Source organism: Theileria orientalis, chromosome 4, assembly GCF_000740895.1.
Source record: "Theileria orientalis strain Shintoku DNA, chromosome 4, complete genome".
NCBI lineage: Eukaryota > Apicomplexa > Aconoidasida > Piroplasmida > Theileriidae > Theileria > Theileria orientalis.
In genome coordinates, this window is record NC_025263.1 from 341387 (window position 1) to 360392 (window position 19006).

At 39.7% G+C, this 19006-nt stretch overlaps 12 protein-coding genes and 2 non-coding genes across 14 annotated transcripts; 11 read left to right on the forward strand and 3 right to left on the reverse strand.

The window, feature by feature from the left end:
- Window positions 1–151: 151 nt before the first annotated feature.
- On the forward strand, window positions 152–1814 carry TOT_040000156 (coronin; the record flags this gene model as incomplete). Its single annotated transcript, XM_009693780.1, has 8 exons — window positions 152–182; window positions 291–382; window positions 415–502; window positions 537–608; window positions 640–913; window positions 946–1252; window positions 1284–1631; window positions 1665–1814. The coding sequence occupies 8 exons, from the start codon at window positions 152–154 to the stop codon at window positions 1812–1814; spliced, it is 1362 nt and encodes a 453-aa protein (XP_009692075.1).
- A 306-nt stretch (window positions 1815–2120) lies between these two features.
- TOT_04t000003 lies at window positions 2121–2200 on the forward strand. The gene has a single exon. It is a non-coding gene; the product is annotated as a tRNA-Leu (tRNA).
- Window positions 2201–2586: 386 nt separating this feature from the next.
- On the forward strand, window positions 2587–2666 carry TOT_04t000004. Its single transcript has one exon. It is a non-coding gene; the product is annotated as a tRNA-Leu (tRNA).
- A 529-nt stretch (window positions 2667–3195) lies between these two features.
- Window positions 3196–3690, forward strand: TOT_040000157 (60S ribosomal protein L26; the record flags this gene model as incomplete). The annotated part of the gene is made up of 2 exons (XM_009693781.1): window positions 3196–3211; window positions 3293–3690. The coding sequence occupies 2 exons, from the start codon at window positions 3196–3198 to the stop codon at window positions 3688–3690; spliced, it is 414 nt and encodes a 137-aa protein (XP_009692076.1).
- A 35-nt stretch (window positions 3691–3725) lies between these two features.
- TOT_040000158 (uncharacterized protein) lies at window positions 3726–4387 on the reverse strand (the record flags this gene model as incomplete). Its single annotated transcript, XM_009693782.1, has 6 exons — window positions 3726–3907; window positions 3940–4041; window positions 4074–4103; window positions 4139–4205; window positions 4241–4295; window positions 4335–4387. The coding sequence occupies 6 exons, from the start codon at window positions 4385–4387 to the stop codon at window positions 3726–3728; spliced, it is 489 nt and encodes a 162-aa protein (XP_009692077.1).
- Window positions 4388–4565: 178 nt separating this feature from the next.
- On the forward strand, window positions 4566–6200 carry TOT_040000159 (methionine aminopeptidase; the record flags this gene model as incomplete). The annotated part of the gene is made up of 8 exons (XM_009693783.1): window positions 4566–4692; window positions 4798–5010; window positions 5087–5206; window positions 5274–5363; window positions 5449–5519; window positions 5551–5722; window positions 5762–5809; window positions 6055–6200. 8 exons carry the CDS (start codon window positions 4566–4568, stop codon window positions 6198–6200), a joined length of 987 nt encoding a protein of 328 aa, XP_009692078.1.
- A 109-nt stretch (window positions 6201–6309) lies between these two features.
- TOT_040000160 (uncharacterized protein) lies at window positions 6310–7403 on the reverse strand (the record flags this gene model as incomplete). The annotated part of the gene is made up of 6 exons (XM_009693784.1): window positions 6310–6585; window positions 6624–6721; window positions 6756–6815; window positions 6847–7087; window positions 7117–7287; window positions 7320–7403. The coding sequence occupies 6 exons, from the start codon at window positions 7401–7403 to the stop codon at window positions 6310–6312; spliced, it is 930 nt and encodes a 309-aa protein (XP_009692079.1).
- Window positions 7404–7765: 362 nt separating this feature from the next.
- Window positions 7766–9540, forward strand: TOT_040000161 (ubiquitin carboxyl-terminal hydrolase; the record flags this gene model as incomplete). Its single annotated transcript, XM_009693785.1, has 7 exons — window positions 7766–7878; window positions 7938–8166; window positions 8200–8397; window positions 8428–8482; window positions 8520–8545; window positions 8576–9058; window positions 9091–9540. 7 exons carry the CDS (start codon window positions 7766–7768, stop codon window positions 9538–9540), a joined length of 1554 nt encoding a protein of 517 aa, XP_009692080.1.
- Window positions 9541–9837: 297 nt separating this feature from the next.
- Window positions 9838–11407, forward strand: TOT_040000162 (uncharacterized protein; the record flags this gene model as incomplete). The annotated part of the gene is made up of 5 exons (XM_009693786.1): window positions 9838–10237; window positions 10278–10441; window positions 10472–10622; window positions 10744–11184; window positions 11313–11407. 5 exons carry the CDS (start codon window positions 9838–9840, stop codon window positions 11405–11407), a joined length of 1251 nt encoding a protein of 416 aa, XP_009692081.1.
- A 530-nt stretch (window positions 11408–11937) lies between these two features.
- Window positions 11938–13370, forward strand: TOT_040000163 (uncharacterized protein; the record flags this gene model as incomplete). The annotated part of the gene is made up of 8 exons (XM_009693787.1): window positions 11938–11982; window positions 12163–12272; window positions 12565–12715; window positions 12775–12849; window positions 12879–12932; window positions 12978–13053; window positions 13085–13196; window positions 13340–13370. The coding sequence occupies 8 exons, from the start codon at window positions 11938–11940 to the stop codon at window positions 13368–13370; spliced, it is 654 nt and encodes a 217-aa protein (XP_009692082.1).
- Window positions 13371–13551: 181 nt separating this feature from the next.
- Window positions 13552–14461, reverse strand: TOT_040000164 (uncharacterized protein; the record flags this gene model as incomplete). Its single annotated transcript, XM_009693788.1, has 3 exons — window positions 13552–13739; window positions 13832–14071; window positions 14101–14461. The coding sequence occupies 3 exons, from the start codon at window positions 14459–14461 to the stop codon at window positions 13552–13554; spliced, it is 789 nt and encodes a 262-aa protein (XP_009692083.1).
- Window positions 14462–14857: 396 nt separating this feature from the next.
- Window positions 14858–15631, forward strand: TOT_040000165 (conserved hypothetical protein; the record flags this gene model as incomplete). Its single annotated transcript, XM_009693789.1, has 6 exons — window positions 14858–14923; window positions 14956–15064; window positions 15094–15290; window positions 15323–15423; window positions 15463–15532; window positions 15593–15631. 6 exons carry the CDS (start codon window positions 14858–14860, stop codon window positions 15629–15631), a joined length of 582 nt encoding a protein of 193 aa, XP_009692084.1.
- Window positions 15632–15911: 280 nt separating this feature from the next.
- On the forward strand, window positions 15912–17678 carry TOT_040000166 (proteasome subunit; the record flags this gene model as incomplete). Its single annotated transcript, XM_009693790.1, has 1 exon — window positions 15912–17678. One exon carries the CDS (start codon window positions 15912–15914, stop codon window positions 17676–17678), a length of 1767 nt encoding a protein of 588 aa, XP_009692085.1.
- Window positions 17679–17834: 156 nt separating this feature from the next.
- On the forward strand, window positions 17835–18978 carry TOT_040000167 (uncharacterized protein; the record flags this gene model as incomplete). The annotated part of the gene is made up of 7 exons (XM_009693791.1): window positions 17835–17882; window positions 18001–18095; window positions 18185–18267; window positions 18306–18472; window positions 18503–18692; window positions 18727–18903; window positions 18929–18978. 7 exons carry the CDS (start codon window positions 17835–17837, stop codon window positions 18976–18978), a joined length of 810 nt encoding a protein of 269 aa, XP_009692086.1.
- Window positions 18979–19006: the final 28 nt, after the last annotated feature.

Consider the following 19006-nt stretch of genomic DNA (forward strand, 5'->3'; position numbering starts at 1 on the left):
TATTATGGCTGTTAGTTGATAATCATATTAAATAAAAGGGGATTCATACTTTATTAAACCCCGTTTCCATCAAAATACATACTTAATAGTTTTCCTTGACTGCCCGGCTACTTACTTTACATAATTTGATTTTGTCACTTCTTCCCACAACATGGGTTGCATTAAACTCAAAAATATATTCGGTACGGCTACACATTATAACACAATCAATTTCAATTAATCTATTTTTTAAAATTAACCACATATATTCGTTTCCAGTCCTATTTAACGATTTTATCATTATTTCCCAGGCGAGCACTGGAAGCAGTCTTACCGTGATTTAAAAATAAGCCCCAAGCCTACACAGTCCGGCGGTTTAGCTTCCAGCACCACTCATGTCGCTGTTAGTTTACTTTTCTTTTAATTTTTCTATAGTTCCCCTGGGATGTCGGCAGCGGTGGAATCGTCTCTGTTGTTGACATTAACAATTTTGATAGAAACCCTCCGGTAATGAAATTGACAGGTTTGTGATCTTTATCTCATTCTTTTCCTCTCAGGCCACACTGGATCTATTTTGGACATGGATTTTAACAGATTTCATGAAAACATTATCGCTTCCTCTTCAGATGGTACTGTTAACGCTCCATCATTTTTTCTCAGATTTCTCTGTTAAGATTTGGGACATTTCGAACGTTCAGTCCAACGAATTAAACGAGGCGATGTTCACTCTCAACGGCCACCGGATGAAGGTCACCAACATCAAGTGGAATCCCTGTGTCGACTTCGGACTTCTCACAACCTCCTTTGACTGCTCCGCCAAAGTCTGGTACGTTCAATTTTTTTTACCTTTTATTAGGGATGCTTCAACAGGAAATGAGTTCTTCTCTGTTTCTATCAATGAGCACCCTTCTTCTTGCTCATGGACTCCGGCTGGGTATTCCTTTGTTAGCTCACCTTGGCTTTTAGGGACAAAATCCTCGTCGCCACCAAAGATTCCAACGTCTCTCTTATCGATCCCAGGTCTGGAAAATCTTGCGACAAGTTCAAGGCTCACGACTCCAACAAGTTAACTTGCGCCCTCTGGCTTGGTGGCAGCTATGGAAACGACCACATCTTGACCACGGGCTTCCTAAACAACAAGGTTCGTCAACTCAGGGTCTGGGACAGCCGCAAGACTGACACTCACTTGATATCCCATGAAATAGACAGCTCTCCTTCTCCTCTCATTCCTCATTGGGATCCTCACACTGGCATTCTTACAATTGCTTCCAAGGTAATTTCCTCGTCTATGCACTTTAATTTAGGGTGACCTCACTGTTAGAATATTCCAATATATGGAGGGCGAGCTTAGCAGGGCTGGAGAGTTTAAGGCTACTGGGTCCCTAAAGTCGTTCTGCATGGTTCCTACTCAGGTCTGCGATAGAACCAAGTGTGAATTGGGTCGATTTTTGTTCAACACGGACTGCAAACAGATCAACGCCACTTCCCTCTACATCATCAGACGCAGTTCTTCAACCACAATGAGCGATCTCTATGCTGAGCCCTTTGAGAACAAAAAGTACGCTATGGCTGACTGGATGGCCGGATATGAGAGACACAGTGTGTTCCCGTCCATTTTCAAGAAGAAATGTGCCGATATGGTCAAGGACAAGGTGTGTTGACTCAGAATCTCATTTTTTATTCAGGATGCGGGCTGCAAGTTCAGGGAGATTTCTAAGGCCATTCATGATTGCAACGTTAGGTTCGGGTCAAACTTCAACAACCCGGAATTTGTGCCAGTTCTTGAACAACTAAGAGATAGTATCTCTGATTTAATAAAAACAATAAAGATTTAAGACTCGTAACTTATAGGTTATTAATCAAACGCAATTTTTAGCCATGAGGACGAGATGATATAATGTAATGTTAGTATTTTCGGTCCATTTATATTCAATTCCTGGAGTTTATACACTAATTTATGAAATATAAGATCATTAGGCAGCTATTTTAATGTGTAAACATTTTTTGCCTCATATACTACTGTTACATCATAAACATTACTTATGTATAGCAAAACATATATATTAAATAGAATAAATCATAAAAGAGCACTAGATAACTTTTGAAAATATTTACAATACAACATCAACATATGAGTGCTAGACAGGGTGGCCGAGTGGTCTAAGGCGCAACGTTAAGGCCGTTGTCAGAAATGGCGTGGGTTCGAACCCCACCCCTGTCAATCTGTATTTTCAAGCTTCGATTCCATTAGTCGATCATTTTAAAATAACCACAACTGAAATTATTTTTGAAATTGGTAATTTTATCAATGATAACTATATGATTTCACCGCCCAACACACCTGCCAATTAATACACATATATATGTACATATTACGATTATATGAATAAAATACATTCTTTCTTTAAATATATAACCTTTTAACACCTTATTATTAAACAACTTATGTTATATAAATAGAGAATGAAGAAAATTTCATAAAAACTCGAATTGTGACTTCTAAGAAAATTTATTGAACCATAGTGATCATTAGACACTAATTATGGATTATTTCTATTCATTTCAATTTGTAACTTATATAAGATAATAATTCAGGCCACTTTGCAGGACAGGGTGGCCGAGTGGTCTAAGGCGCAGCGTTTAGGCCGCTGTCAGTAATGGCGTGGGTTCGAACCCCACCCCTGTCAATGTATATAGTTAAAATCTAATTGTTTTAATCGGCAATGAAGAATGTAACTATCATATTTTAACCGACTAGGGATTTGTTATTATGTGTTAATCATTAACTTATCAACACATTTAATTCAAAACACTCAAATTATATTTATAAATACAAATATTTACTATATTAATCAATTATTTATAAAATAATTTATATTTGAAACCTAATTTTATCATCTTCCCTTATTTCGTATGTTCTATTTGTCACACCCCATAGTCATTAACATAATATTCCTTTATCGTTTAAATATTGATCTTATTTATTAATCTTCAATTCCGTTCTATAATTCATTTTATTGTCCAAACGGGTATGTTATTTATTATATGATTTGTTATTATTACACTGTTTTTAATCAATCGCATACTATATGACAATACATATATGAGATTCCACATCTCATGACATGACAACAACTTAGTTAACATACAAATTGAATAGTTTTAATTGTTAATTTTCAGATTTTTATTCTCTTTATTTTATTTGGAATATAAAATATGAAGACAAGCAAGAGTGAGTTATTACCTATATATACACTACTTACAGTTCTTATACAAAGCAGCCATTTGTATTCTCCACTCATGTTTGATTTAGCTGTCTCTAGTAGCAGAAGGAAGAGTCGCAAGGCCCATTTCACGGCCCATTCCGCAAAGAGGAGAATCATCATGAGCGCAGTGCTCTCAAGAGAGTTGCGCCAGAAGTACAACGTCAGATCGATGCCCATAAGGAAGGACGACGAGGTCATGGTCGTCCGCGGCCACTTCCACGACAGGGAGGGCAAGGTGACGCAGGTGTATCGTAAGAAGTGGAAGATCTATGTGGAGCGCATCACGAGGGACAAGAACAACCACGAGAGCGTCCAGGTCGGACTGCACCCCAGCAACGTCGTGATAACGAAGCTGAGGCTGGACAAGCACCGCCGTAAGATTTTAGAGAGGAAGGGCAGGCATGCGACCAAGGGCAAGTACACAGAGCACGACGTTAAGGTATAAATTTGCTTGAAGCCACATACATGCTTATCACATTACTAACTTGAGGCGGGCACCTGCGAGAGGATCGAGTGCATATTCTCGGCCAATTTTCGGTAGTCCACCTTGCTGACGTCCTTTCCGAGACCCATCACCTGCGAAAACTCATCCAGCTCGGCCCTGCTCAGCTTCTCTCCCCGGGTCGCGAGGAGGTTGAAAAGCCTGGCCCTGTCGAGGTACCCTAAAAAGGAATAGGTGAGGCGGTCCGCTTACCGGAACTGTCGAATAGTGCGAAAGCTTCCCTGAGAGCCTTTTCAGTTGGAGGTGGCGAGTAGTACTTGATGAAGGAGTTTATAAACGTCTCAAAGTCGATGCCTATAGGGATCTATGGGTCGAGAGAAAGGTACCTTTGGCGCCATTTAAGTCCTTGAACACCTCTGAACAGAAGAAAATTTGAGCACTGGGGCCTTACCTGCGACAATGGAGTCCAACCTCTTGTTGGAGACCGTCTGGCCGAACGATCTGAACAGTTTCCGGAACTAAAGGAGCAAATGTGCTCAATAAGGAGTCTCACCTCGTCCTCATTAATAAGTTTATCGCCGTCCGCATCCACGAGTTTAAATTGGTCCCTTTATATGGATTATTTTGAGTGCTTGTGTAGGTCGTACCTGATTAACTTAATGTGTTCAGAGTTGAATCGCAATTTTTGCCTGGAGGCCATGATTATATAGTACAAATTAAACCTAAGTAATTAAAATAAAAATTGGGAAATGTGTGACCAAAATACTAATAAATCACGTGTATGCACATGGGGGACAAAAGAATCACCTATCTCATACCATACTACTTCAATGTCCTTTATTTAATGCTATTTCAAGCGTATTACTAATTTTACACAGATGATTAAAGGTATTTATAAAAAATCTTACCTTACTCCGAAGCTTGTGATTGAGAAGCTGTGTCCTACAATAACTGTAAGTAATAGTGTTAAAACCCAAAATAAGTTCAATCCAACTCTCAAATATGGTTAGCCAAACCTAAATACTATTCAAACATTTGATTATATTTTTGATAGCTTCATATTCTTGTTGATTATTTTATCATTAGTACACCTGTCACACAATAGCTTAGGGGAATACCCTGTTTTATCGCACCAGCCAATTCCAAGCCACATCGTTCGGCCCCCTTATGCTCAGAACCTGAGTAAGAAGGATCTGGACAGATACTATTCCGCAAACTTGCCCTTTTTTGAGGTGAAGAATCTCGATCAGATAGCTAAAATGAGGGCCGCTGCAAAAATAGCTGCCCGGTGTTTACAGGTGTGCAAGGAATATACACAGAAGGGTTAGCGAGTTTAGGGAATTTAACTTTTTAGCAGCGTTGCAGTTTCATTGCTAGATAATTACTGACTTATCTTTAGGCGTTACTGCCGACTCAGTTGATCGCAAGGCGCATGACTTCATCGTAGACAGTGGAGCTTATCCATCTGGCGTGAACTTCCATGGATTTCCCAGGGCAATTTGCATCTCTGTCAACGAAGGTACCTTATTCTTCTTTTTTTACCTGCCTTAACCATGTTATGCTTGTAGTACACGCATTCTTTTCAGTTGCTTGTCATGGGATACCTAACACTCGCCCGTTTCAGGACGGAGATATAGTTTCTTACGACTGTACAATATTTTATGACGGCGTTTTTGGTACGTTCATTTCCTATTCCTTCCACCAAATACACACACTCCTACACCTACACCTATAAATACATTTACTGATTCATATCTTCAGGTGACTGCGCTGGCACTTTTATTGTTGGCAATGTTCCTGATGTTATAAACAAGCTCGTCTCTGTGTCCAGGGTATGACTAGATTTTTTATATTCATTTTAAGGACTGCGTTCACATTGCCGTTGATCACTTAAAGCCTGGCTATCAATTTTCCAAGTTGGCTGAATTGGTCACCAACTACGCCAACAGGCATGGTTTTTCAGTTATTAAGGACTTTGGTGGCCACTTCATTGGGGAGAGACTTCACATGCCTCCCATGATTCAATTCCACCACCGTTAGTTCCCTTTATGTACTTTTACTTACTTTCGTTTAGCAAGTTCCACTCCCGGTGTTGCTGAGGAGGGCCACGTTTTCACCATAGGTATGTTTATTTTTTATTTATTGTTTGCACCCTTTATGATATGTAATGCTAATTATACCATTTTACTCTTGTTTTTCTAGTTTTCACATCTTATTTATACTATTCATTTTATCTTATTCATATCTCATTTATACCATGCTATTCATTTTATCTTATTCATATCTCATTTATACCATGCTATTCATTTTATCTTATTTATCATATCTAATTCATTTATACTCTTATAATACTCATTGTATTGTCAGAGCCCATCATATGTCAGGGCGACAACGCCGTTTACACTTGGGACGACGGGTGGACCATTGCGACTGTTGACAACGGCTTCTGCTCCCAGTTTGAGCACACTGTGCTCGTCACTGCTGACGGCTGTGAGGTTCTAACTTCTGCGTAGACGTGAATGATGAAATTACTGAATATTTTACATTAAGGGATTTAACGTATTCGAAAAATCCATTATGTCAATCGAGAGTGCCTGGGGTCTTCTTGACCCCGGTTATTCGTCAGTAGAGTTCATGCTTCTCTTTAACTTTAAGTCCTAGGAGTTTTTGCCTCTTTCTAGTTGCGTATCCGTCTTGATACATGAATTCAAATCCTGGCTTCTTTTCCTCCTCAGCTTCCTTCTTCGAGGAGTCCTCGTTTCCGCCTGTTCCGTCGTCGGAGGTTGAGAATATGTTAAATATATCAGAATCCTTATAATTCTGCCATTCTAGAGTGATTGGGTTTCCTTCTTCGTTCAGTTCCCTTACCAAAATCGGATTCTCTTCTGATACATAGCCCTGAACGTTTTTGTGAATTAGCGACACTCTAAACTTACGTAAACTATCCACATAAGGATATCCTCATGTTGGTATGGTCCGTGAACTGCCAGTTCGTCTCTGACCCATCTGAACTCGTATGTCTTCTGCTCCTTGTCTACAGAATCGTTGATTACTGACTAAGAACTTACTGTTGTTCTTGTAGTTCATGAGGGCCTCTACGATTTCATCCTTCGTCATGAAATAGACGTCTATATGTCATTATATTACTTTTAAACTTACTTTTCCAACTCATGGTGAGCACGTGAGCTAGGTCGGAGACTTCGTATGGAGAATCTTCGTCTTCATCAGTCTTATCTCTAGAGTCGTACGTTTTAATGTAGTCCGATGGCGATTGACCATCTTCCAGTTTCGAAACTAGAAGTCGGATTACTTCCACTTTAGGAAGCTCGTAGAGAATATCCATTTTTTCCGATTTTTCCTCGTTCTCCTTTCCCTTCGCTTCGTAGACAACCTGGGTATCCTAAATGCTATTATTTTAATAATACTTACATCATTTTCTGATGTTTTAAGTGAATTTAGCCAGGCGTCGTTTACTTTTTCTTCTTCATCAATCATTTTAGAGTATTCATTGACGAATTCTTCGTCTACTGATTTCTCAAATCCCTCTTCGACTAAGGTCGTAGATTCAGTTTCCAGAATCAGCTTTGATTTATCTTCTTTCTGCAGAAACATTTATTAATATATTTACATACATGTTCTCCGTTAATTGATTTAATAACTTCTCCGGGATTATGAATTAACAGATGTTCATCACAACTAGAGGATTCGTCTCTCATTCTTCTCCTTTTGTTCCTTATGTCATCAATCTATAATGCATTAAAAAACTTATATTAGCGTACATAATATTATTATTTAAATGATTTATTAAAAATACCTCTTTTTGAGAAAACATGATTGTCGTCAGAAAAATTAAAAATTAAATTAAAATTAGTTATTCATCCCAAGAAGTATGATTAAAATATAGATTATATTATATATAAAATAATATAACCCTTGGGAAAAAAATGAATACAAATTCTTAATTATAAAATCAGGTATTATCTTATCAGACAATGTATGTACATCCCACACTAAATATTAGTTTTATTTGATTTAAAAAAAACACATCTGTTATTTTTAATTATGTTATGTATTTATTATGGATAACCAGGATAATACAGTTAGCGTTAATGTGAAATGGATGACAAAGCTGTATTCCGACCTGAAGATGTATCTCGATGAACCCCTTGATACCTTTAAGGTTCAGTTATGGTAAGATTATAATTTATTTATCTTTTTTTGTTTGTTGTGTTTAAATTAAAAAATTTTAGGACCTTAACTGGTGTTCCTCCGGAGCGTCAGAAGATCATGTTCAAGGGCATCATTCCAAACGATGCGGACTTAAGGAAGCTTAAAATCGGCAACGGTGCGAAGCTCATGTTAATTGGCAGTGCCGATAAGCCTCCAGAGTGCAACGAGAAGATCAGATTTTTCGAGGAGCTCACTTCCGTTGAAAAGGCAAAATTGATGAAAAACAACAAAATTAAAAAAATGCCTCCAGTACGCAATTTATTATATTAAAATTCACTTTAGGGCATTATGAACCTTGGCAACACATGCTATTTTAATTCTGTGCTTCAATTTTTGTTTCCAGTGACTGAGCTTTGGACTTACGTTTCCAAGCTGACCAAAAGCCCCGAATCTTCAGTTGATATGAGCTTTGCAAAGTCTTTGTTGGAGATGAAAAACCAACTTTCCTTTTCACTTGAACGTTACGTGCCCTTGGTCCAGGTATCAGCATCACTTTTTATGTACTTTTAGATTCAGGGCTTGAGGAAGTTGAATCCACTGTTTTGTAGAAAGGACGAAAAAACAGGTATTAAATAAATTTTCAATTTTAATACATTTTACAGGAATTTATATGCAACAGGATGCCGAGGTAAGGAATATAGAGACCAACTGTTTCTAGGAATGCCTTAACTGCATACTATCACACCTCAATGGCCTGAGCGATGAGAAGATTTCACAGAAAACCTTTGGATTCTCACTCCTTTCTAAAATAGAACCCATAAAAACTGAAAAGGGAGACGATATGAAGTCCCTAGAACCAGCCAAAGAAGACAAAGAATTCGAATTCACGACCTCTGTAGACCACAACCTTTTGCTCTCATGCTACATGGGAACGCCTCTTAAGTCAGTTGGCACTTTGATGGATGGGATTAGTTTATCGCTGAACGAGGAGATATTAAAGTTCTCGGAAAAGTTAGGATCGGACGTAATGCACAAGAAGGTCAGCCTTTTAAGCTCGCTGCCGAAGTATCTGATTGCACACCTGGTGCGCTTCGAGTGGAAGCAGAAGAGCAACGTTTCACTCTCTGATTCGATCAAGGCCAAGATTTGCAGGAGGGTCAACTTTGAAAGATTTATTGATGTCACAAGTCTCTGCGAAGAGGTACCTTGGTCTTGAAACACTTTTGAATTTAGGATCTGCAGAAGAAGCTGAGGGCAGCCAGATCATATGAGCTCAAGAAGCAGGATGCTGAAAACATGGAAGTTGACACGGAAGACAATGGAGATAAAGCGGAGCAGAAAACTGAGGTCAATCCTGAAAAACCAGCCATTGATGGCTATGAATTGTCCGAGGGGGAGTACGCAACTGGCAAGTACGAGCTCGTATCGATCGTAACGCACCAGGGGAGGACAGCAGACGCAGGACACTACATATGTTGGTCCAAGGACACGCGAGATGCCAAGTCTAACGGCACGACAGAAGAACCTGATTCAAAAAAGGGGAAAACAAAGGACAAATGGCTAAAGTTCGACGACGATGTCGTCACTGAGCACGACTGGGGAACGTTTGACCTGTGCGGTGGCAGAAGCGACTACCACATTGCAGTCTTATTGTTATACAAGGCCCAAACGACAACTTTATAATTTAATATTTTAAAAACACGGGACTGTATGTGAATACACATGTACTTGGTGAAAGGGGCAAACGTGCAAACCACTGCTGTAGTTTATCGTAAATTTATGTGTCAGACGAGTGGATCTAAAAAAATATTTGTATTAAAGCAAATTTTTGCAGTGGTGGTGAGTTTAAACAAATCGTTAGCATCTTGTTGGGTCAGATCCACAATCATAACAAATTAATTACCTATATAGCTATTAGCGTAATATTTGTTTAATTAACACCATCGTTTACTTGTGATTGATTTTTACTGAAACGTTATAATGGCGAGGAAGACTAAAGCCCAGGAGAAGGAACCCGAATCACCGTCCACTGATGAGAAGAAGACTGAGGAGGAACAAACAGAGGAGACCGAGGAAAATAATGTGGTTGAGTCCGCTGATGAAGAAAAACCAGAATCCACCGCTGGCTCTAACGATTCCAACGCTACTGAGCCTGAAACTACGAATGAGACTGCCACCAAAGAGACCAGTTCTGAAACGACATCGAGTCCACCAGCAACTCAAACTCCAACCATCGAAAGACCCCCGTCTACAGGCCGTAAGTTTAAATTCCGCCAATTCTTACACCAATTTTCAGTTATTGCCAGCCACCTACCCAATACCTTGATCGACTCGACCCTCAAGTTCTTTGTGGGAGGATTGCACCCGAACACCGATGAAAGTAAGCGCTATAATCAAATATAAACTAATTTTAATTTTAGCCGAGTTGTCAAACTATTTTGCGAAGTACGGACAGATTCTCTCAACGCAGGTCATGAGGGATCTGACTACAGGCAGGCACAGAGGCTTCGGATTCGTAACGCTGAAGGTCCAACATAACTCAATGAACGTCTTTAAGGATTCGCACACAGTGACGGGAAAGAGGGTACGTCGATGAGTTAAACATAGTGTTTAGGTCGACGTTCGCGCCATGCAGACGGACCTTGCCGCGAGTCTGAGGAAGAAGATTTTCGTCGGAGGGCTTTCTAAGGCCCTGAACGAAGAAATGCTCGACGAGTACTTTTCCAAGTTCGGAGAAGTGGATAAGGTCACAATAATGCGTCAACGTAAGCTTATGTGCACAGAAGTGCACAAATAAGTAGATAGATGAGGGCATATTTAAATTTTATGTACCCGCTCCAAGTAATATAAACACACCTTTGTGTAAAGCTAAATAATTGATTTCAGTTGATGGCACTTCGCGGGGATTCGGATTCATTGTGTTTACGACCGAAGAAGCGGCCACTGCATCACTTAGGAACCCAACGCACTTTGTTTATGGAAACAAAGTGGACGTGAGGGCAGCGGAAACGAGGCCGAGGCAATCAGGACATCACTCCTCAAACGCACTTTACCCCTACGGGATGATGCAGGCGCCAGCGGACATGTACGCAGCAGCAGCAGGGCCGATGTACCGCCCGCAAGGAGCCTATGACCCGGCGCAATACGCAAACATGACGCAGCAGCAAATGGTTCAGCACCAGTACCCGCAGTATCAACTCCTGCAGCAGCAGATGCTACAACAGCAAATGTCAATGGCTGGAACATACGGAGGCTACTACAGCAGCTCGAGTCAGCAGCCGGCCCCTGCCGCCACTACGAACCCATCTGGGTACACAGGAACATCAGGTAAGAAGCTCAGGTTTTAAGGCCATATACTAGTTATATAAATTGGCAAGCTAGTTTGCTAAGGACTTTGAAGTACTTTGTGTATTTGAATACCCATCATATTTGATGCCAACATAATATTTTTTTAGTTTCCTACGGAGCCTACAGAGGAAGGGAAGGTTCATACCAGGGCGCCCCTGGATCCGATCCCAGCTCAAGAGGATATAGGCAGCAGCCATATTGATATTTAGAGTATATACTTGAGATATCTATTTAGTCGTAAAATATCTAAATAGGCGAGAGTATTTATATAATTTTTTATTTACGACTAAATTAATTTTAAATATGAGTTTATTTCCAGTTACATATCGCGTAGTCTTACCATAATTAGCGATATTTACCGAGGAGGTATCCTAATTATCCTACCGTACCGTACTTTAATTACCCTTCCCGACTATCCTCCTTATCGCTATTTCGTTACTTATCCTTAAGTAATCATAGCATAACCTGCGATAATTATGCTATTCCTAGATAACACTATCCCAGTTAGTCCTACCATTCCAGTTTTCCCCGCTTGGTCCATTTCCCACAGTTGTTCGTTTGTCCTTTTCAGACGTTATGTCGCTTTGCCCCCTGCCTGTCACTGAATTCCTTGTGTCACTTCCCTACCTTAATTTTCTGTCCTTTCCTTGTTACATTTTGGTTATTACTAAGTATTTGCATTCTGTTTTTCATTATCTGTTATTCGTGAGTGTTTTTTTTGTTCCTGTAGAGATGATAGGATTCCATAACTTTTGCTCTACAATTCGGCCTTCTAGAGTAAATTTATAGACAATAGTTTTATTTATTGATTTTTCTTGTATATTTGACGGTTTAGACTCGAGGGTTTGGTTTTTTGACTTCCTTAGTTCACACATTCAGCACGGCATCTGATTCTACCATAAATAACGTAAAATAATATATAGTTACGTTATCATATTACACATAAATAAAATTTAGGCAATTCATAGAGTTAACGCCCACATGTTATCTCATAAGATAGATTTACACGATTTCAGAGAAAAGTTACACAACTGCAAAGCTAAATACACATTTAACGGTAACAAATCGTTTAAATTAATTTAAGATAGTTATACATTGACAAATTTATCCTCATAACTCAATAATTTACTCTTAGATAGCTTTATTCTAGTAAAGGAATGCCCAGACTTTTCTCACGATTCAGGACCTGTCCTTTTAACTAATGTAAGTAAATTCTATAAAGCACTCCACTGAATAACATGGGATATATAGAGTGGAATCGCAGTACTTTGGGGCAACAGCAGCGCCAGTTTGCCTACATACAGGTCACTAGTTCAAGAATCAGATGAGTGTGTTTGTGTGTTAGTCATGATATTGTAGATCAAACATAACGTTTGACTCGTTTTCTGAGTCGCTCGAAGTCGTTGAAACTACAGGGTATGTTGTAAATAACCGCATTAAACTTAGAAAAACGCGTGTTCATGATGGAACGATTAGTCTAACCACTTCTGATAACAGGGAGTACGATCAGGTACCTCTTGTGATATATTAAGTTAAACGAATGTCATAAACTCACCTTCTAATGATTAGATCGCAATTTCTTTTGCCATGATCAATGCCGTTAAACTAAACTACTTGGAGCTCGACATTACAAATGCGCTTGAGGTTTATTCCAATACTTAATATATTATCAGTTGAAGAACAATGCCCTCAACGAGCTTGTTAACGTCGTAAAATCGCACAAACTGGTACTTTAAAGCACACAACGCCGTTTTTATAAAAACTTCGAGTAGGACAGGCTTGCTAGAACTCTTTTCGATCTTGAGACCAGAGCCCACAATTGCAGATACAGGCTGAACCTCCAGCAAGGTTACTTGCCATTGAAAAAAACTTCATTCAGATCTGCTCGAATACCCTGATGTGTTATGGGACTATGACAAGCAGTGCGACCTGTTCAACAGGGTCCAAATCACGTTTGACATTCCCAAGAGACTCGATAACTTGAACCACAGGTACCTGCTCGTTCCCCAATTTTCCTCAGGATATCTTGGACTATTCAGACTTTGAACTCATACTCCGATTACGTCAGACACAAGCACTCCTCAAGACTAGAAAAGGTTCATCTACACCTAAATAGACTCACGTTTGCTTGTAGATTATCATCGCCGTTATATCTGTTGAACTAGCACTGGCTCTGATCCAGGCTCTAAGATCAAATATGAACCAAGGAGCCCATTAATATCAATATCGCTACCATGTGTGCAGCTACATGTATTGACACAACATTCTCAAAATCGGTTTATGAACAGACGTTAGTTGTGGTTGCATTGATAAAACAACATTATGGTACTCTTAATAATTTACAGATTACGAGTGGCCCAGTCTTATTCCCCTTCCTATGAAACCATGATTTCTGGTTTCCGTCGCCCTCGGCCTGTATTGAAACGAACCGGTCGTGGCTCCCGAGGCTGGCAGGAACCTAGCGTACAGTCTATCGAGCTGGTTCGCGATGTAGTCGAACACCTTTGGGGTCCTGGCCAGGTAGTTTTTGTAACCTAAATCACGTGTGTGTATGCAACTGTTTATAACAGTTTAATTCGTAACAACTTTAAATAATTACTTAAACTGGGGGCACACGTGTACACACACGCATTCTCACCTTTGCTCGGCAGCACTTCGCGCAGTAGGTAGTATATGTGGCCTGAAATCATTCCCATCAGGTCCACCCACAGCGACGAGCCCATCACGAGGTGCAGGAACATCATTGCGAACGGGAGCTGGTACCCCTTTACGGTGACGAAGTATATCGTCACCACGCTGAACATGTCCCTCTTTGACCAGTAGTATATTATTGAGAAGAGGAGCGCGTCGGCCAGGTACGGGTAGCCTACACACAATTTCAAACTCGGTGCGTACCTGATGGCCAGAAGAACGCTGCGCTCACTGACGACAGCGTCACCGTCTGGATGACGAGGAAATACAGATACGATCCTGGAGAGCCTGCGAACACTGCGTTCTTCTCGAGTGAGGCTGAGAACTGCGAAAATAGCATCACGAAGAAGACCCATCTCAGCGAGAACTTTCCTACGAAGAGCACGTTGGTGAAAACTCTCCACACTTGCAGTTTTTGGAGGACCAGCGGCCAGTTTAGTGACAGTGTCGACGGCTGCACTCCCTTGAACAAAACCAGCAGCGTCAACCCGAGTACTATGGTGATGAAGGCCCGCGTAAACCTGGGCAGTCGAATATACCAGGTTTCAGGGCCGTGGGAATCCATCTTATTATTAATGTGTAACTACTTATTCTTCGTTAAAGTGCTACAGTAATCGTTTATGTATACAAACCAACTAAAAAATTAGGAAAAGTGGCAATAAACAAATTTATCATCTTATAAAAAAAGTTAAATAATTTTAAATAACTATTAGATTAATTATCATAATTTGACTGATTGTTATTGTGGGATGAATCAACAATGTCAATATTTATTTAAAGAGTTAATAAACACTTTTCTTAATTTATTTACTATTTATATATATACTGATGTTATAATGATCGTGTTTATACATATTATTAACTCTGTATTTCCTTGTTTTGATAATAATTGTAACTCTATTCAATCTTGAGTAATGTTTCCACTAAACGTTTTAATTTTTTACAATTCTAACAATTAATAATGATGTATGATGGTATTGTTAAGGATAATGATCCCACCGAATCTCTAAATGATAATGTTACTGGTGTATGTTTATAACTCATAATTTAACATTTCAGTCTACCGGAAAATCCTATCTTTCTGCATTGATTGAGCTGATGATGCGCGAAATGGATATTACATCTTATGATGATAGAACTTGCCATATGCTCGTTGACTTACTACAAAGTATTTTCACATATAATCATTTTTATTAGGAGAATCCTTATTGTTATTGAAAGCTTCTGTTGAAAATAGCGAACGGAGGCTTTCATCAGAGAGTGAAAAGCTCCTTCTAGGAAATAGCTCAACCACAAGCTTGACTAAACCTAATATGAAGGTCACCGAGGAAGACTCTATGCTGGTCTGCCAGGAATATATTAATAACAATGTAATACAATCAGGGATAACAAGGGTAACATGTATAATTGTATATACACACTGTAGGACCTTCTTGATGTTCACAAGTATGCAAATAACGTTCGGTTTGCATCCAAACAAACGATTGTGGGAAATAAGACGAGGTCGTATTCAGCATATAGAGGAGAGTGTGTACTTACTATTATGTTGTATATTTATTCATATAGGGATGAAATGGGCCAATTTCCTAGTGGACCGATTCCACACTTACCGGATAACCTATCACTTAACACATTGGTAATAACGATACACATAGAAGATAAATATACACGAATCAACAAAATAAAATTAATTCAGCTTCCTCATTGGGATATAACACTCAGGGAAAACAAATAAACGCGATTAACAAAAATTAGTATTAAATTATGTATCATAGTTTCTTTGTTGATTTTAATGGACATAATTTATATACTACAATTTATATTTTTATTTTAATATTGTTTGTTGTTTTCTATTAGTAATTAGTTTCATTTTAATTGATATTTTTATATCGGTGGGGGAGCCTAATATGTACATAAATATTTATTTCACTATTAGTTTTATTTATACCCTTTATATTTAAAAGTTGATTTTTAGTAAAATACAGCCTGTGTAAGTATATAAATAATAATTAAAAATGGATATTGATGAGATTCTTTTTAAATATAATACTTTAACTTTAAAGAAGTTAGAACTTGATGATTTGATCGCACCCAAATGTTTTCCAGGTGCTAAAATAGGATGTTGCTCATATCCTGAGGACTTGATGACAGCGTATGTGCAACTGAATGATTACATTCTCGGAAATCAGCCACACGATCCTGATTCCGTTACCACAAATCACGTTGACTCTCAACACAAATTGAAGATATTATCGGATGAGAGAGTAATGTACGTGTGTGAGAACGTGGTCTACGTCCTCGCATATTATTTGATAGAAACGGGGCAGACGGATTCTCTTTTGGGCCTGCTGATCAGGAATGAGGAGTTCTTCTCAATTCTGCCGCAGGCGAAAACAGCTAAAATGGTGAGGTCGATTCTAGAAAGACTTTCACAAGTGGTCAAGGATTTAAACGTACTCTACAAAATATTCTCGATATACCGAGGATGGTGCGACTCAAAGAAGAGGAAGTTTTTGGGGCTTCGCATAGAGTTGAAGCTGGTAGTGATACTGATTTTGATGAGAAGATTCACGGAGGCGTCGAAAAGACTGAACGCCTTGCAGAATGAAGTGAGGCTGCTAGAAGACAAATCGCTGTTGCTGGATGTGTACCTGGTGCAGGCGAAGTTCTACCTGCTGCTGAGAGACTTCACGAAAATGAAGGTCTTCGTCAGCAACGCCAAGAACACGTCGACGAACATTAACACGCCAGTGTACGTTACATCGGAGATAGATTTACTGTCCGGAATACTGTACCTGTGCGAAAAGGACTACAAAACAGCATACTCGTACCTGTTCGAAAGCTTTGAAGGCTTTCACATGTCGCTGTGTAACGCGTACAGTTATTTGTACCCGAATCTGAATAGAGTGAAGAGGAAGACGAGAAATTTAACAGGCCTCGAGGAGCCGAAGACAGTGGAAACAGATGACATAACCACCGAGAAGGTGAGGTTCAGTTGCCACCCAACGACCTCGGACATCTCGCCGGTGTTCTTCACATTCTATAACCTGTATGACTACCACAGAACCTCTGATAAGGTTGACCGAAATCAAAAGCTGGATTCAGTCGGATCGTACTACATTAGGTTCTACTCAATGGTCGACTTTAGCTCGGATGAGCTGGAAATCGACGAGACTGCACACTTTCTAGCAGAACCAGAGCACTACAGCCTGGACGTTAGCACAATCGTAGGGGCAGATGAACGAAAACTGGTTCAGTCGCTCAAGTACCTCATGCTCTCAGCAGTGCTCAGCGGCCAGGCGGGGGATCTGAACACACTGCTGGGCGCCAAGAACAAGCTGAAGTACTCAAACCACCTCGAGATAGTCATGATCAAGAAGATAGGCAACTGCTACAAGGAGAGCTCCCTGATCAACTTTGAGAAGCTGCTCACGGAGTACAGGGAGGTGATAATGCTGGACCCGGTGCTCCAGCACGAAGTCCAGAGCCTGTACGACGCGCTTCTGGAAAAGAACATCCTCAGGCTGCTGAAGCCATACAGCATAGTCGAGTGCGAGTTCGTCGCGAGGAAGCTGGACCTCCCGGTCGAGAGGGTGGAGCGGAAGCTGGCCGAGATGATCCTGGACAACAAGCTCAAGGGCACAATCGACCAGGGGTCGAGCACACTCGAGGTTTACGACGAGGTCGAAGTGCTTCCGATATACGAGAACGTGACAAAGTCGATTGGACACATGACTGAGGTGATAGAAACACTATACGAGAAGGCGAAGCTGGCAATATGATAGTATCTACTAATCTCATGTAAACACTCTATTTTATACACAGATAGGGACTTTGTACAATAATATTTATTTTAAAGAGTTTCGTTACTAAAGATTTTTATTTATACCCAGTTAAATCGAAATACATCGAACATCATGGAATCTTGACTTGGTACTATGTTGGATGGACTTTTAGCCAAAGAAAAGAATAAGAAGCTATTAGAAGTCAGTAAATAAAGACGTCATTTAGATATTTATTAATCTGTGTAGTTAAATGACATTGTTATTTAACAAATTTGAGGAACTCAATTTTTCGATATTTAAAATCATCATTTTGCTTTAGAAACGCTCTTTTGAGAACCTGGTGATTTGTAATTCTCTGGCCTTATCGAATCTTCCCATAAAGGGCGAGTGTATATTGGATTTATCAAAGGATGGGTACCTTGATATGAGTTTTACTTTTGTTTATTACCATATTTTGTAAATGAAATGTGTATAAATAAAAAAATTAACGTGTATTTGTTTAGTGAATATGTTCTTGCTTCGAACAAATCAACTATTTGCCTCGCTCACACACTATCGCACCTGTACAATCCACTTCTCCGTCATAGTAAGTTTACAAACGCCCTTTATTACGGAAATTTATAGAACACGACCCAAAAAGTTGCTGCTGTGACTCTTATTTGATCAAGTACACGCCCCCGAGGTCCAACGTTGTGAAGAAAACCTTGAAATATAAGACCAGGTGCACGTCCTCGCTCTGGTACTCCAATGACAACTCCATATTTTTGACTGGTGGAGACAGCTCTATAGACGTAAGTGGCATTCGTTTCAAAAATTCCTAGGTTTGGGACAGCTCCATACCAGAAGTTGCGTACTCGTTTTCAAACCTGCCGAGTTTAGTCAAGTATTTGGCCGTCGCAAACTCAAGTTCCGTAAGTCCTACCATAGCGGGTGGCCTTTCGTGCGGAACCATATCCCTGTGTGACACGCGATACGGAAGCTCGACTAATTTCTGCAAGCCTGGGTTTTCAGGTACCTTGTGGTTACCTGATTCACACATTTTTAGCCTCAGTCTCCGTGATGAAGTTCTTAAAGCACAATGACAATCAACTTATCGCCGGGTATGAAAACTCTTCAGTTTTAGTGTGGGACTTGAGACGGTTCAACACGCCCCTGTGCTCAATTTCAAACATAGTTCCTGCAAAGACAAATTCTATCATTTGGGGGTGCTCTTTCAACTCAGGTATTTTGCTAATTAATTTTATTAGAGTCATTGTTATCACTAACTTGTAGGACCTCTGGCCTCAAATCTGATTAGAGAAAACCACTCTTTTGATTTCAAAACT